This window comes from Brassica napus, chromosome C7, assembly GCF_020379485.1.
Source record: "Brassica napus cultivar Da-Ae chromosome C7, Da-Ae, whole genome shotgun sequence".
Classification (NCBI taxonomy): domain Eukaryota; kingdom Viridiplantae; phylum Streptophyta; class Magnoliopsida; order Brassicales; family Brassicaceae; genus Brassica; species Brassica napus.
In genome coordinates, this window is record NC_063450.1 from 43,994,338 (window position 1) to 44,009,749 (window position 15,412).

At 35.1% G+C, this 15,412-nt stretch overlaps 2 protein-coding genes and 2 pseudogenes across 2 annotated transcripts; all 4 read left to right on the plus strand.

Annotated features, from left to right (window-relative positions):
• The first annotated feature begins 468 nt into the window (after positions 1-468).
• Positions 469-1,669, plus strand: LOC106414302 (annotated as a pseudogene).
• Positions 1,670-4,794: 3,125 nt separating this feature from the next.
• Positions 4,795-6,101, plus strand: LOC106412106 (probable 6-phosphogluconolactonase 5). Its single transcript, XM_013853000.3, has 3 exons — positions 4,795-5,023; positions 5,120-5,255; positions 5,372-6,101. Exons 1-3 carry the CDS (start codon positions 4,863-4,865, stop codon positions 5,849-5,851), a joined length of 777 nt encoding a protein of 258 aa, XP_013708454.1. The 5' UTR covers positions 4,795-4,862; the 3' UTR covers positions 5,852-6,101.
• A 3,285-nt stretch (positions 6,102-9,386) lies between these two features.
• LOC106414758 (probable 6-phosphogluconolactonase 5) lies at positions 9,387-10,734 on the plus strand. Its single transcript, XM_013855348.3, has 3 exons — positions 9,387-9,594; positions 9,688-9,823; positions 9,967-10,734. Exons 1-3 carry the CDS (start codon positions 9,434-9,436, stop codon positions 10,444-10,446), a joined length of 777 nt encoding a protein of 258 aa, XP_013710802.1. The 5' UTR covers positions 9,387-9,433; the 3' UTR covers positions 10,447-10,734.
• A 1,053-nt stretch (positions 10,735-11,787) lies between these two features.
• Positions 11,788-15,137, plus strand: LOC106413413 (annotated as a pseudogene).
• The last annotated feature ends 275 nt before the right edge of the window (positions 15,138-15,412 follow it).

Here is a 15,412-nt window from a genome sequence, read left to right on the forward strand (position 1 = left end):
AACTTATTTGTTATTCTTTGCGATATTATTTATATCTTAAATAAATAGATATGTAAATAAAATAATTTTCTAAATATTTCTCCCATTGTATTATATTGGTGATTCACAGTATGAGGATTTTTTATTTTACTTCAATTATTTGAAATGATTTAAAACAGAAATGTAAACAGAACTAAAAAATTCGAAAATTTTATATATCCATAACACACAAAATATCAAAATATTCAATCACTTTAACCAAAACTCAACTTCATATATAACCAAAATTGTTCATATATTTATAAACCAAAAACCACAACCAAACTAAAATCAAAAACCAATAAAAGCAAATTAGAATCAGAACGAAAAGCCAAAATGTTTATGGTGAAACAAATTAGTTAACAAACAGCTATATCAATAAATTTTCAACAAATATACTTCCGCGCTTTCAAATCGCGGGTCAAAATCTATTTCTTCTTAGAGGCAAAAATGGCAGGAACTACGCAGAGGAAGAGGGAGGTGTTTCCGACCAAGGATGAATTGTCGGTAGCATTGGCTGAGCCCGTCTCTCGGCCAAGTTCTGCAAGGAGAAAGGCCTTTTCACTGTTGTTCTCTCCGGGGGTGGCCTCATCGATTGGCTCTGGTCTACGAATCCCTCCCCATTTCACTCTCCTTTTAAATTTGTTTCTTTAAGAAAAATCAAATATAGATATAATATGCTTTAATTAATCAAACGTTGCAGCAAGTTGTTGGAACCTCCTTACATAGATAGTGTCGAAAGGTCAAAGTGGCACGTCTTTTGGGTGGACGAGAGGGTTTGTTCATATGAAGATCCAGACAGCAACTACAAACTCGCCATGGATGGGTTTCTCTCCAAGGTTTTATTATTGTTGTTATTAATATCTTCGATTTGTTATCACGTATCACATAACAAGTGGTATATACATTATTTCATTATGCATATCAACTGATGACCATGTAAAAAAACGCAAATCTTTTTTTTTGGTTATATATACTAGAGAGATTTTATTTTTTGGGTGAACTTAATTTAGGTTGGGATTCCAAATGAGAACATCTACGCCATCGACAAACACTATGCAGCTGATGATGACGCGGAGAACTGCGCGATGCTCTACGAGGAGTGCTTGAAGAAACTGGTGAAGCAAAACATACTCCCACTATGTACATATGGCAAGTATCAATATCCTCAGTTCGATCTGCAGCTTCTAGGGATGGGTCCTGATGGCCACATGGCGTCTCTCTTTCCGGGACATCCTCAGATCCATGTGATTGACAAATGGGTCACTTACATCACCGACTCTCCAAAACCGCCACCAAAGAGAATCACATTCACTTTACCGGTCATCAACTCGGCTTTGTACAATCTCATGGCCGTTTGCGACGACCACACAGAGCAATGTCCACGTTCCATCGCTGAGATCTTTAAGCACAACAATCTCGCCTTACCTGCTGCTAATCTTACTTCTCAAGTCGAAGAAATGTGGTACCTCGACCAAGCAGCTGCCTCATTGCTTTAGAGAGTCAAACACCTTGATAATGGTGTCCTTATATGAATAATAATCTCTCTATGTTGCTTTGTGGACCGATCGAGTTGTTTCTGTTTGCATGCATTTGTGTTGAATAAGCGGCTAATAATAATGCATTTTGCGTACATATGTTACGTACCAAATGTATCGAAACGCCGATTTGTTGTTTCTCTACACAGTTGATTGAACCATTACATGATGTAGTGAAACACATATATCTCATGTGTACTTTTCATTCCCTAAGATGTTAAGACTGAGTTTAACCAAGAAAATAACAATCCTGAGTTCGGTAGAGAACATGTTTTACATGAAGATGTATGGTAGAGAAAATTGAAGTTGGTAGTTAGAACTTTGAACAGTCTACTCCTGAATTACTCTGTAGAATCTAGTTCACATATTCAGAAAGTACGGTACACATATTCAAATTAAATTTACGTTGTAACCAGTGGCGGGACACAAGATTAAATTTTACCTGGGTCAAACCATGAAAAAAAATTAAAAGTGTCAACTCTGGAGTTTGAAACTAGGTTTAGGGGTGTCATCCAAGTTATTTTACCAACAGAGCTAGTGATATTTCAATGCTAATCCCTACAAAACAAATATTTATCCAGATTTAAGGGGTGTCATGTGACACCCCATCCTCTCAAATGGGTCTGCCACTGGTGGTAACCACTTTTGTTGGCAGATGGTTGTAACCACTTTTGTTGGCAGAAATAATAAATTGTGCAGAGTATCAAGAGGTGATTGGAATGAGCAGTAATTTTATGTTTTTTGGTGTAGAATTTAAGTTGTAGATTTATTTGATGTAGATTATTTTGTTGTAGCTTTGTAAATCACTATTTTTTTGCTCTGAAAATAAAGTTTTTTACATCTATATTTTAATTTTGTAGAGATTTTTTTGTTGTGAATTTTTTAAATAAAAGAAAGCTCGATTGGTTAACATATATTGTTTTAGACTAAACTAGGGGGTGTCCGCGCTGCGCGCAGAATATTATTTTATGGTTGTTAAGTATGATGTTTTTGAATGATGTAATTATATGGTCATTATTTATTTGTGAAGAACATGATTTAGTATTTTATTGTGTGATGTAGTATTAGGTTATAGGTTAATATATTATGTGTTTGTCTTTTTAATAATATGTTGTTGTGTGTATAGTAGTATGTCAGTGGTGAAATGAGCTTCTGATGTTAAGCATTTTGAATTTCAATAAATTTTCATTTAAGCATTTATTGATTCTAACATTAACGGTTTAAGCGTCAACATTGTATTTAATATTTTCACATTTTTGAACACTATTCTTTTTGTTAACAACGTCGAACATTATTCTCCTAAGATGTTTTTTCCTTCTCCGCATATTTTAACTTGAGCCATCACCATCTATGTATTTCGTTTACATTTCCAGTGTGCGGTGTTTCTTACCATCACCGGAAAAAGTCGTACCTTCGTTTCTCTTGTTTTTCTTCGTCTTTTTCTCTTGTGAGATTATCTAATATTTGTTGTAGATCAGGTTTATGAGTTCCCAGTTGTGCGGTTGTTTCTCATGATGTTGTACGCTGTTTTGGTCAATATTTGTCCTCTTCTTCCTTAAATTTGGCTAATGTTAGGAACTACATCTCCTTGGGTTAGTCAGAGTTTAGTTGTCTTTAATGTTGTCTTCCTCGTAGTTGGCTTGTCGTTGATAGTCACTGCTCGTCTTGGTTTTTAAGATCTATTTTTTTGCTGATTTGACTTTTACGTTCTCTTCATAGATCGAGGATGGCTCCACAGTTTATTGATTTTTTTGTAGTCTCCTTTTCTCTCTTTGTTCTCTCATCTCGTTGCACTTTTCATCGCTGGCTGCGTCTTCGGTGGCTCTCTATTTTGCCATGTTTGCCACTCCAGATTTGGATAGTGTTTTCCTTCGTGTATGTTATGTGGGCTTGTAAGATTATTTCTTGTCTCAAACTTGAGATTTGGTTTCTTTGTGGTTAGCTTCCATTCTCCCTCATTTATGTTGTTTTTCTTCTTTTCCTGATTCCCTTGGTATAGGTGTGTGGAGTTAGTCTCTTGGAGCTTTGGTCTCTTCTATTCAGAGCTTTGTGATTCTTCGTTGGCAATGAGCGCCTTGTATGTGGTTGTTTGTTTGTGAGGTGCTTCTTAACTCTTAGCTGGTGGTTGTGCTTTAGGCATGTGTTAGTGTTACTATAGTATTTTGCTTTTTCTTTGTGATTTTGAAAATTTAGGTTTAGATTATGTATCGTACTCTAGTTTTATTAGTTTAGTTATTTTATAGATTTTAATAGTCAAATAAATTTATAATTTGTAAATAAAATAATAGAAAATATCAAAAATAAAAGTTTATGTTATTTTTTATTTATGAATAAATAAAGTATTTAAAATATATTTATATTATATTTTTTATTCATCTTTAATTTTACTGACCAATAAAATAGATTATAAAATTTCATATGATAACGGTTAGTGTGAGAAAGATTTTATGGCACAATTAGAAAGTATTAAGTCAAATTGTAAAAGTGTAAAAGAAGAAGGACCTAAAATGTAAAAACAAAAAATATATGGGGACACATGTCATCAAATCCCCCTGCCACTTGTCATAAGAAGAGAAAAAGTTAACTTTATATATATATATATATATTTTGGCTGTTTAGAGCATCTACGGCCGCAACCAATCACGCCCTGAGTTACATTCGTTAAACATGTGACAAAGATGACAATTACTATCATCTCTTTCCTGTTTGTCACCGGTAGAAGTCCAATCCCATTGTAAAATCATTTATCTTAGATTGGATTCGAATCCTTCTCGACCTGGTCCATAACTTAGCAACCACCTTCCATAACAGTCGGAGACTTGAACGTTAGAGAATTTTGAGGAGGACAAAACTCTTTTTTTTTCTTCTTATAGACATATGATGCAAAATGCACATGTAAGCTGTAAAGGATATCGACAATTTTTTATGTATGATTTCTTATTGGAAAAATTTGCGACAAAAATGTAACGATGATTAATATTTTAAGTTAAGTTGCGCCGAATTCAATGTTAATTTCCAACTTTGAGAAAATCATGAAACACAAACAGAATTCAGTATTTGATTTCATATATTGTTTTGAGGGCATATTCTCTTGCAGACGCGTATAAGTAATTAAAAGAAAACAAAACAAAAAGTGAGAACGACAATACGTCCAATAATAAAAAGTCACGTTTTCCACCTCCCTAACTTAAAGTCACGTCCAATAAGTAAAAGTCACAAGCAGCTCCTAAAACCACTTGATCTCTATAAAATGCAAGAAACCCCAACCCTTAACAACATATACAAACACACACTTTATAGGCAACGATGACAGAAGCTACGCACAGGAAATGGCATAAGTTTCCGAGCAAGGATGAATTGTCGGTAGCAATGGCTAAGTACACTGCCCATCTCTCGGAGAAGTTCTGTAAGGAGAAAGGCCTTTTCACTGTTGTTCTCTCCGGCGGTGGCCTTATCGACTGGCTCTGGTCTACAAATCTTCTCCATTTCACTCTCCTCCTAATTTTCTTTTCTTAAAGAATAGTCTAATAGTATGTGATGCTTTAATTAATCAAATGTTGCAGCAAGTTATTGGAACCTCCGTACAAAGATTCAATCGAATGGTCAAAGTGGCACGTCTTTTGGGTCGACGAGAGGGTTTGTGCATATGAAGATCCAGACAGCAACTACAAACTCGCCATGGATGGTTTTCTCTCCAAGGTTTTATTATTTTTTCGATTAGTTATTACTTATCATTTAGCAAGTGGTATATATATATATATATATCGTCATGCTTATATATACTAAAACAATTTTATTTTTCTGGGTGTATTTAGGTTGGGATTCCGAATGAGAACATCTATGCAATCGACAAACACTATGCCGCTGATGGTAACGCGGAGCACTGCGCGGCGCTCTACGAGGAGTGTTTGAGGAACCTGGTGAAGCAAAACATACTCCCACTATGTCCAAATGGCAAGTATCCTCAGTTCGATCTCCAGCTTCTAGGGATGGGTCCTGATGGCCACATGGCGTCTCTCTTCCCTGGACATCCACAGATCAATGTCAAGGACAAATGGGTCACTCACATTACTGACTCTCCAAAACTGCCACCTAGGAGAATCACATTCACTTTACCGGTCATTAACTCGGCTTCGTACAATCTTATGGCCGTTTGCGACGACCACACAGAGCAGTGTCCACGCTCCATCGCTGATATCTTTAAGCACAACAATCGAGCCTTACCTGCTGCTCATCTTACTGCCCGTGTCGAAACTATGTGGTACCTAGACAAAGCAGCTGCATCATTGCTTTAGAGAGTCAAGCACCTTAATAATGGTGTCCTTTATATGAATAATAATCTCCTAAGTCATGATTTGTGGATCGTGTTGTTGGAGTTTGCTTGCATGCGTGTTAAATTACCGGCTAATAATGCACTTTTTTGCGTATGTATTTTACATACCAAATGTATTGAAACGCCGATTTGTTGTTTATGTCTAGTTAGTTATCTTGTGTTTGAGGCATAGGCTATGACCCTGTGTTATAATAATAATAAGGTTTTCGAAACAGAGTCTCTGTTAAACCAATGAAATGAAACAGAGTTAAACACTTCCGCCAAAGCTTTGATATCTAAAAGGATTCCATGCAAATCTGATATGGTTGAGCCCTCTCGTATTGCCGTCACCAATACCAAAAGAGATTTGTGTTAAAGTTTATCTATCATATCAATAAAAAACGTATTTAGAAACTTTGATCATGAGAGAGTCTTGTAAAAAAAGGAAAATATGTGTTAAAGTCTTTACAGATGACTAAATGAGTGTAAACAACATTAATAATTAATGCGGAGTTAGGTTAGGTAAACAAAATTGAAGCGGCTCGCTTTCATATGAATCAATCAACTCGTGAATTACCCTTTAACGGTTGTCTAATTTACCAAGATTGAGTTATGTTCGACCTCATACAACTCACTATCCTAAACACAGAGACATAGAAACCAAGAAGGTAACAGACGAGGCAGACACAAACATCAACTACTATCATGTAACACCCATGCCAACACTCCAGTGTGTATATTCAGAACACTCATAGCCATATATTATATTCCTCAAGAAGTTTCTTAACGGTTCTCTTAGCGAGATTTTTGATTTCACGATAGCCAAATTGCCTAAGATCCTCGATCTATTTCAAACCATTTGCACTACGACTACGAGCAAGTTGTTTGTAAGAATCTCCTCAAGTAAAATACATTTGCACTACGACTACGACTACGCCTCTGATTTCCGCGGGTCTTGAAGATCTCCTCAAGACCAAACAAGGTGGGAGGAGAGAATGGTTGGATTATCATTTTTGAAAAAACACACAACTTTGGTATACATTCGTAAAGTACAAACAATATGCAAGGATCGATTTCAATTCAATAACTAGTAAAATACATAGTGAAAAGAAACTGATTTTTGAAATTTTTACCTGGCCAGAACTCTAATGCACATGCTCATTTTTAAATGGCTATGTTTTTATTTTAAAATTAAAATTAATTATTTAACAAAAATACAGTAAAATATTATATTCTGTAGTTCAGAAACTCAAAATCCTTTAGAGCATTTTTATCCAAGGATAATAGAGGGGTTCTTATCGTGTGGGTCCCGCATAAGACCCTTTTTTTTTTAAGAAACCAGTTACCAAAACTACCAAATAGTAGTCGGTCTTTAAGGGTTTCTTACACTGTTCGCGGATCCCACTGACACGTGGCGGCCCGCGATTGATTCGTTTTTAATTTTTTTTTCTTTTAAATTTGAAAAAGTAAACAAAAAAAAAATTATATGGGATAATGATGCTCTTAGAAATAAAATAAGAAAATAATAAATGTTTTTGCATGGAAAAGTAGAGAGAAATGGATTGTGAACTAGAGAACAGAACGAGTAACTATTCTCGATCATTACTCATTCTAAAATACATATAAGAATTCACGTATCTATATGTGCATTGATTTGCTACAAAGTATGGTGTCACGTATACACATTCATGATTCATGATTCATGGTTCCGTCTCTTCCCAAGTTATGCAGGCAACAGCCTTTTCATTTCTTCATCTTCAGTTGCAGCAGCTTCACATGCGTTTCATCACCTTCTCCGTTTTCTTTCTCTTGTAAAAGTAGTCATTTTCTATGCTCTGTATTTCGAAACGTACCCTTTTGGGTTGAACAATAAAATGAATATATATATATATATACAACTTCACATTTTTTGATAAATTCTTACGCAGTTTATATTTTCTTTTCATCAGCTGATTTTTTGTTAATGATTCTTTAACCATCCCAGAAAAAAAGAAACAAAACGGAAAAACATTTTTTTGGACAAACTTTAGTAAAAGGCGGAAGAACTGGTCAAATGGACAATGAACTATTTTTGCTATCTATTGTTTCTTTTATTGGAAAAATCACCACCAATTGTAACGGTGAATAATATCTTGAGTGAATTATGCTGATTCAAGCTGAGAGCATCTCCAAAAAGGAACTATATTTTGAAGTTTCCAAAACTCTATATTTGAAGTTTCAATATGTTCTTCTCCAAAAGTAAAACTTCAAACATAACTTCAAAATTATTTATATTTTACACTATGGTCCTTATATTTGTCATAGTTGATGTAAATTCATAAAACTTCTATAAATAACTACTACATATATATAAATATTACAGAAATATTAATTAAAATATCTTACACTAAAATATAAAATTATAAATAAAAATACATAATTAAATATTAAACTGCAAGCAAATACTACATTATTCCATAAAATTATTTCCGTAATGCTCCCTTATATAATCAACTAGTGCATTTCGAAGTAAGAAATGATTCTCTTTATTTTTTATTTGTAGATTACGAGCCAAAAATTGTTGAAAACGGATATCCTCATAATATACCCGCTGATAGTTTGATATCATTAAACGAAAAAATTCATGATCTTTTAAACGAAAGTGCAACAAGCAGGGAAAAAAGTCATTAGATGATTGAATTACGACTGCAAAATGAAGCAAAAAGTTAGCTTTTAAAGAAGTAAAAGAGGAAAATAAAATATTGCTAAAAAACTTAGCTTCTATCGATGATGTTAATATTCTTGAATACATGGATCTGAACAAGAAAGAATCGTACGAAAAAAGCGTCAAGAGCAACAACAACAATCATCTTCGGTTACACAAAATTTGTTTGGACAATATTTTGGAGATTTGGGAGGTTCTGGAGCAAATTTACCAGACTATTAGTGTTGTTATAATATTTAAATTTGAGTAATAATTATGTCTTCATGTGTCTTTTTAATAAGTTTTTATTATGGTTTTTTGTAATATTCTTGTTGTTTAATTCTAGTTTTAAAATATTATAAATCTTGTTTTAAAATTTTTATTTAATTTCATGTGTAAAACTTAAATTTATAAAACATATTTGAAATATTTATGAGATATTAAAGTTTTAAGGATTAAAACAATAAACAAAAAAATATTTTAAGAATTATAAATATGATATATAATTGTAAGGACCAAAATGCAAATAAAAAGATGAAACTTCAAATTTGAAGTTTCTTTTCGGAGAGCAAAAAACTTCATATTTGGAGTTATAGAATTTATTTTGGATATGCTACTAGGACATCTTGAAACAAAATCATAATTTTATTATTTTATTTCTGAAACTGTTTTGAGGTTACAGGTGACTAAAAAAGTGAGAAGGACAACACGTCCAGTTTAATAATCCAATGCCGAATCACGTTACTAACTCAAACGTCACATCCAGCTCCTAGAAGCACTCGATCTCTATAAATAGCAAGAAACCCCCAACAATCCTTAGCAATATATACAAACACATTTTTTCTTTTAACAACTTACAGCATATTCTTAATATAGGCAACGATGGCAGAAACTACGCAGAGGAAGAGGGAGGTGTTTGCGAACAAGAATGAATTGTCGGTAGCATTGGCTAAGTACACTGCTCATCTCTCGGCCAAGTTCTGCAAGGAGAAAGGAATTTTCACCGTTGTTCTCTCCGGCTGTGGCCTCATCGATTGGCTCGGGTATACATATCCCATTTCACTCCTATTCTTTTTCTTTATTTCTTAAAGACAAATCTAGTGATATATGATGCTTTAACTAATAAATTGTTGCAGCAAGTTGTTGGAATCACCATATAAAGAATCAGTCGAATGGTCAAAGTGGCACGTCTTTTGGGTGGACGAGAGGGTCTGTTCACATGAAGATCAAAACAGCAACTACAAACTCGCCATGGATGGTTTTATCTCCAAGGTTTTATCATCGTTATTATTATATTTTCGATTAGTTACCATTTATCACATAACAAGTGGTTTCATTATTCATATCCATTGATAGCCGTGCAACAAAAAACCTCAAATCTTTTGTTTGGTTAAAATTTAACCACGTGTATTTAGGTTGGGATTCCGAAGGAGAACATCTACGCAATCGACAAACAATGTGCCGCTGATGGTGACGCAGAGCGTTGTGCGACGCTCTACGAGGAGTGCTTGAGGAACCTGGTGAAGGAAAAGATACTCCCACTATGTCCAAATGGCCAATATCCTCAGTTCGATCTCCAGCTCCAAGGGATGGGTCCTGATGGCCACATGGCGTCTCTCTTCCCGGAACGTCCTCAGATCAAGGTGACGGACAAATGGGTCACTCACATTACCGACTCCCCAAAACCGCCACCAAGGAGAATCACATTGACTTTACCGGTCATCAACTCGTCTTTGTACAATCTCATGGCCGTTTGCGACGACCACACAGACCAGTGTGCACGTTCCATCGCTGATATCTTTAAGAACAACAATCTCGCCTTACCTGCTGCTCATCTTACTGCCCAAGTCGAACAAATGTGGTACCTTGACAAAGCAGCTGCTTCATTGCTTTAGAGAGCTAAACACATTAATAAATGGTGTCCTTTATATGAATAATTATCTCTCCAAGTCATGCTTTGTTGAGCATGTTGTTGGAGACTTGGAGTTTGCTTGCATGTGTGTCGAATAACTGGCTAATAATGCATTTTACGTATTTACGTATAGTACGTACCAAATGATTTGAAACACCAATTACGCGTATTTACGTATAGTATTTTGCGTATTTACGTATAGTACGTACCAAATGACTTGTGCTTGAGTGACTATGACCCTGTGTTATAATAATGTCTTTCGAAACCGTTATTTCATTAATGGTGATGGTATTTAGATTTTTATCACTATGAATTTGTGTAGAGTTTGTGAATTTTGAAAGTTGATAGATTTAAAAAAATTATGTAGATTGTGAAAATTTATATACATTGACTTATGAAATTCGATCATAACTTTTCTTAGATTGATATAAATTTTCATGAATTTGTATTACATCTTTTCTATCATTTTTTATAAAATAAATATATAATATATTTATTTTCTAAATCATATAGCATGATTATTTATTTTTTGATTTCAAATTAAAAAGAAAATAATACTGATACATATAAAATTGAACAATTTTTTTAAATAGCCATTTTATAAGATTTTGTCACAAAAAAACATTTTAAAAAGAAAATAACCGAAAGAAGTTTCATTAAAAATATAAAAGACTATTTTACCCCTTACGGTATAGATGTATAAAAAATAAAAAGTTGTTTTTATATATTTTTTTCAAATTCGAACATTTTAATAATATTTCTATTTTATAAAAAAATATTTTTTTCAAATTTTCTTTTTGAAATTCGAAAATATTTTTTGAAACTATTTAAAAAAAAAATATTTTAAAATTACTAAGATTTGTAAATGTAATTATTATTATTTATATTAAAAATATAATTTTTTAAAAAATAATTATATATTCAAAAATGTAAAAGTATATAAATGTAATGAATTATAGTTTTGAACATATAGTTTCGATTTAAGGTGCAATAGATATTTGGTAAGAATAATTATTTTGTTTTCTAATATATTTATCACAAAGATTTTGAAAATCACATGGATACATATGATATTTTTAAAGTTGAGTTTTATGAGTAAAAATGAATAGAATTCATCTTCCAATAACACTAGATTTAGTTAGAATTAGAGAATCAATAATAACTAAACTTTTTGAATAACAAGAGATTTGAATGGATTTTGAAAATTCTTAAACCAATAATAATGGATTCTACTAAGATTTTTGAAATCCATGAACCAATAACAATAGATTTTTAAAATTCACAAATTCTACACAAATTCATCTCTCAGTAAACCCCATTAAACATGATATGTTCGGTTAATGGAATCATTAATTCATTTTATTTAGTACGAACTCTATTTTTTTTTTTTAACGATTTATGGTAAATGTAAATACCACCTTGGTTGTTACAATTTGATTTTGTAGAAAGTACATCGCCGCCATTTAATCTTTAACCATCAGGAAAGCTGACTCTTGTCTCTGAATAGCGTGAACCAAACTCGGTTCGGTACAATATTTCCCTTTTTCCCTTCTTGGGCGTTTAAACGCTAAATAGATAATATCAATTACAAAACATGGGCTTTCTATAGGCTCATTCAATATCGTACGGCCCTGGATTTCTTCGCGCCGCCTCTCTCTCGCACATAATTATATAAACGGTTTGATTTTTTTTGATGACTCTGGTATCTGGGCAGACACAGTCCCAACTATCCCTGTAGGAGGTCCAGCGCCCCAGCGGAAGAGATGTTAAATCCGCTGTGGCCGGGGCTCGAAGTCGTGATGGCGGGCACCTCAGCCGAGGTTCCTTTACCACCAGACCACGAGGCCCGGTTTAATTTTACTCCGTGCAGATTTAGATAGCTAATCGGTTTGATTCCGCATTCGCATCTTTCAAAGTATAGACCGTTTCACGTACTAAGAAGAAACTTGACCTAGAAGGTTTTGTTGTTGCCTAGGAAGGATATAACCGTGAAAAGGTTTAAGATTCGTATAGTAATCCATAATCGTGAAGTGTTTGTTAGGTTTATTGTATCGAGTCGAGGAAGTAGAATTGTAGAAACCCTAATTATGTTTAGTTGACTTGCTAGATGATGATATGGTTTCTCTTTGTTTGATTATGATTTTTGAGGACTGATTTTTTGTTTTTTTAAACAAAAATATATTCCCAGTTCTCAGGTGGCTTGCTTATAAATGGGTAAAAACAACAAGTCAGCTAAGGAGACATTTTCAATCTCAGCCTCATCATCCAGAGCCAAGCCTGCTCCTCTACAAGCTTCATCCTGCTTAGATCATCGTCCCTCCTCATCCAGACCCAGGCTTGCTCCTCTACAAGATTTATCCTACACCGCTGGCATCAATTTTCCTCCTTCTCTAGAAGAAGAAGAAGAAGAGAATCATGATGTACAGAGACTTCTTAAGGGCAAGCAAACGCAATTTGTTTTCCCCGTGATCAGCAATAAAAAACTAAAGAAGCTTGAGAGTAAAGAAATATTAGCTCTCCAGGCTGCAGATACCGATGTCTTGAAGGATGACATGATGCATTCACTGTTGTTATGGGGAGCAAGGCCTCGGTTCTTGAGGGAGAAGACACACGTGATGCCAACGTTAAAGACATAACCATCAAAGTCTTTCTCCGTCTCCGTTCGAGGCAAACAACTTCTTAATAACGCCTCTCTCGTCATCTCACATGGAAGAAGGTATGGTTTGGTGGGGCATAATGGAACAGGGAAGTCTACTCTGCTAAAGCTTTTAGCATGGAGCAAGCTTCCAGTTCCCAAGAACATTGACATTCTTCTTGTTGAGCAAGAGGTGGCCAGTGATGACAAGACTGCTGTAGAAGCAGTTGTTTCCGCCAATGAAGAGCTGGTTAAGCTAAGAGAGGAAGCTTCATCTCTGCTGCAGGATTCTGATAATGGAGAGAAGCTCTCCGAACTGTACGAGAAGCTGCAGCTGTTGCCTGTTGGGGTCGGATGCTGCTGAAGCGCAGGCTTCCAAGATTCTTGCGGGGCTAGGCTTCACAAAAATATGCAAGTGCGTCCGACCAAATCCTTCAGCGGTGGCCGGAGGATGAGAATATCATTAGCCGGAGCTCTCTTTGTGAAGCCTACTCTTTTGTTGTTAGACGAGCCCACCAACCATCTCGACCTGAGAGCTGTTTTGTGGCTGGAGGAGTACTTGTGTCGCTGGAAGGACACTTTGGTTGTTGTCTCGCACGGACTTGATTTCCTCAACACTGTCTGTACCGATATAATAGATTTGAAAGACCAGAAACTCAACTTGTACCACGGCAACTTCGATGCTTACGAAAAACAGTATGGTCAGCTGCGTTAGGGGGCTAACAAAAAGTATTTGATTCACGAGAAACAACGGATTAAAGCAGCGGGAGACGCATCCAAGCGCAAGGGAAAGGGTAGAGGGAAGGAGGAGGAGGAAGAGGGGACAGCGCCAAAAGGTCCAAAGAGGTGGAGAGATTATAGGGTGAAGCTTAATTTTCCAGAACCAACGGAGCTCGCTTCTCCTCCTCCTCTTCTGCAGTTGATTAAGGTTAGCTTCAGCTACCCCGAGAGACCAGATTTTAAGCTCTCGGATGTTGACCTAGGCATAGACATGGGGACATTGGCCGCCCTGAGGGGAAGTATTACAAGCACCCGCTTCCAGCCCACAAAAAATATTTGCATAAATCAACCTTTTTAAAAAAAAAATTATCTACAAAATTTATAAAAATGGCCAATTTTTTAAAAATTGCTTGTGGTCTTTTTCATTTCAGGACCGGTACTGCGGGTAAGTCCACTCTTTTGAATCTTGTTGCGGGAGATTTAGTTCCAACAGAGGGTGAAGTGAGGAGAAGCCAAACGCTGAGGATCAGCAGGTACTCTCAGCACTTTGTTGACCAGTTAAAAATGGAGGAGACACCGGTTCACTACCTTCTTCGTCTTCATCCCGACCAAGAGGGCCACGTAAAGGCCGTGCGTGCCAAGCTGGGCAAGTTTGGGCTACAAGGTAACAACCATTTCACTCCAATCAAAAATTTGTCTGGGGGACAAAAAGCTAGGGTCTTGCTAACCTCCATCTCAATGATGAAGCCACACATATTGCTTCTAGACGAGCCAACGAATCACCTGGACATGCAGACTATAGATGCTTTGGCGGATGCACTGGATGGGTTCAAAGGTGGTGTTGTGTTGGTGAGTCACGACTCGAGGCTCATATCACGTGTCTGCGAGGACGAGGAGAAGAGTGAGATTTGGGTTGTAAAAGATGGAACAGTGACCTTTTTCCAAGGCACTTTTGAAGAGTACAAAGAAGAACTCAAAAGAGAAATCAAGGCAGAGGTTGATGAGTTGAGCTAAAGGTCTCCTCATTAACGTCTGAACTTCAATGCAATAAGCTGGCCGCTTAATGCTAGCGGATGTTTGTTTTAAAACTAAATCTCCCTTGAACCCTCTGTGATTTTTAACTCTTTGTTTAATTATTCGTCATGTTTCAACCTTTTCTTGTTCAACATGTTATAGAGATGTAATCTTTATTCACCCAGTTTATAGATTAACTCTTTTATCTGTTTAACCTATTACCTGGTGATTTTTCCGTGCTCATGCATGTATATAAATATTTATAAAGTAAATATACTATAATAACTGATTGTTATTTATTTCAATTTTAAATTAATTTGTATTTTGTATGCATAGTTTATATTAATAATATTATTTTACTTTAATTAGACATGATTTTAGATATGTTTTATCTAGTCGGTTTTGTTGTTTTTACAGTCGATTTAGTTATCTATATTAAGATATATTATGCTTGGAATGAACTGAAAAATAAACTAAAGTGTTTGATTCCAAATTACATAAATTAATATAACAATAATATTCTACATTCTCATGCATATATATATAAATTTTACAAAAAAACTAAACTGTAAGAGTTGGT

Coding starts and splice junctions, on each gene's coding strand:
- LOC106414758 (XM_013855348.3), top strand. CDS start 9,434: ATGGCAGAAACTACGCAGAGGAAGAGGGAGGTGTTTGCGAACAAGAAT. Junction 9,595..9,687: donor GGCCTCATCGATTGGCTCGG/GTATACATATCC, acceptor AAATTGTTGCAG/CAAGTTGTTGGAATCACCAT. Junction 9,824..9,966: donor TGGATGGTTTTATCTCCAAG/GTTTTATCATCG, acceptor ACGTGTATTTAG/GTTGGGATTCCGAAGGAGAA.
- LOC106412106 (XM_013853000.3), top strand. CDS start 4,863: ATGACAGAAGCTACGCACAGGAAATGGCATAAGTTTCCGAGCAAGGAT. Junction 5,024..5,119: donor GGCCTTATCGACTGGCTCTG/GTCTACAAATCT, acceptor CAAATGTTGCAG/CAAGTTATTGGAACCTCCGT. Junction 5,256..5,371: donor TGGATGGTTTTCTCTCCAAG/GTTTTATTATTT, acceptor GGGTGTATTTAG/GTTGGGATTCCGAATGAGAA.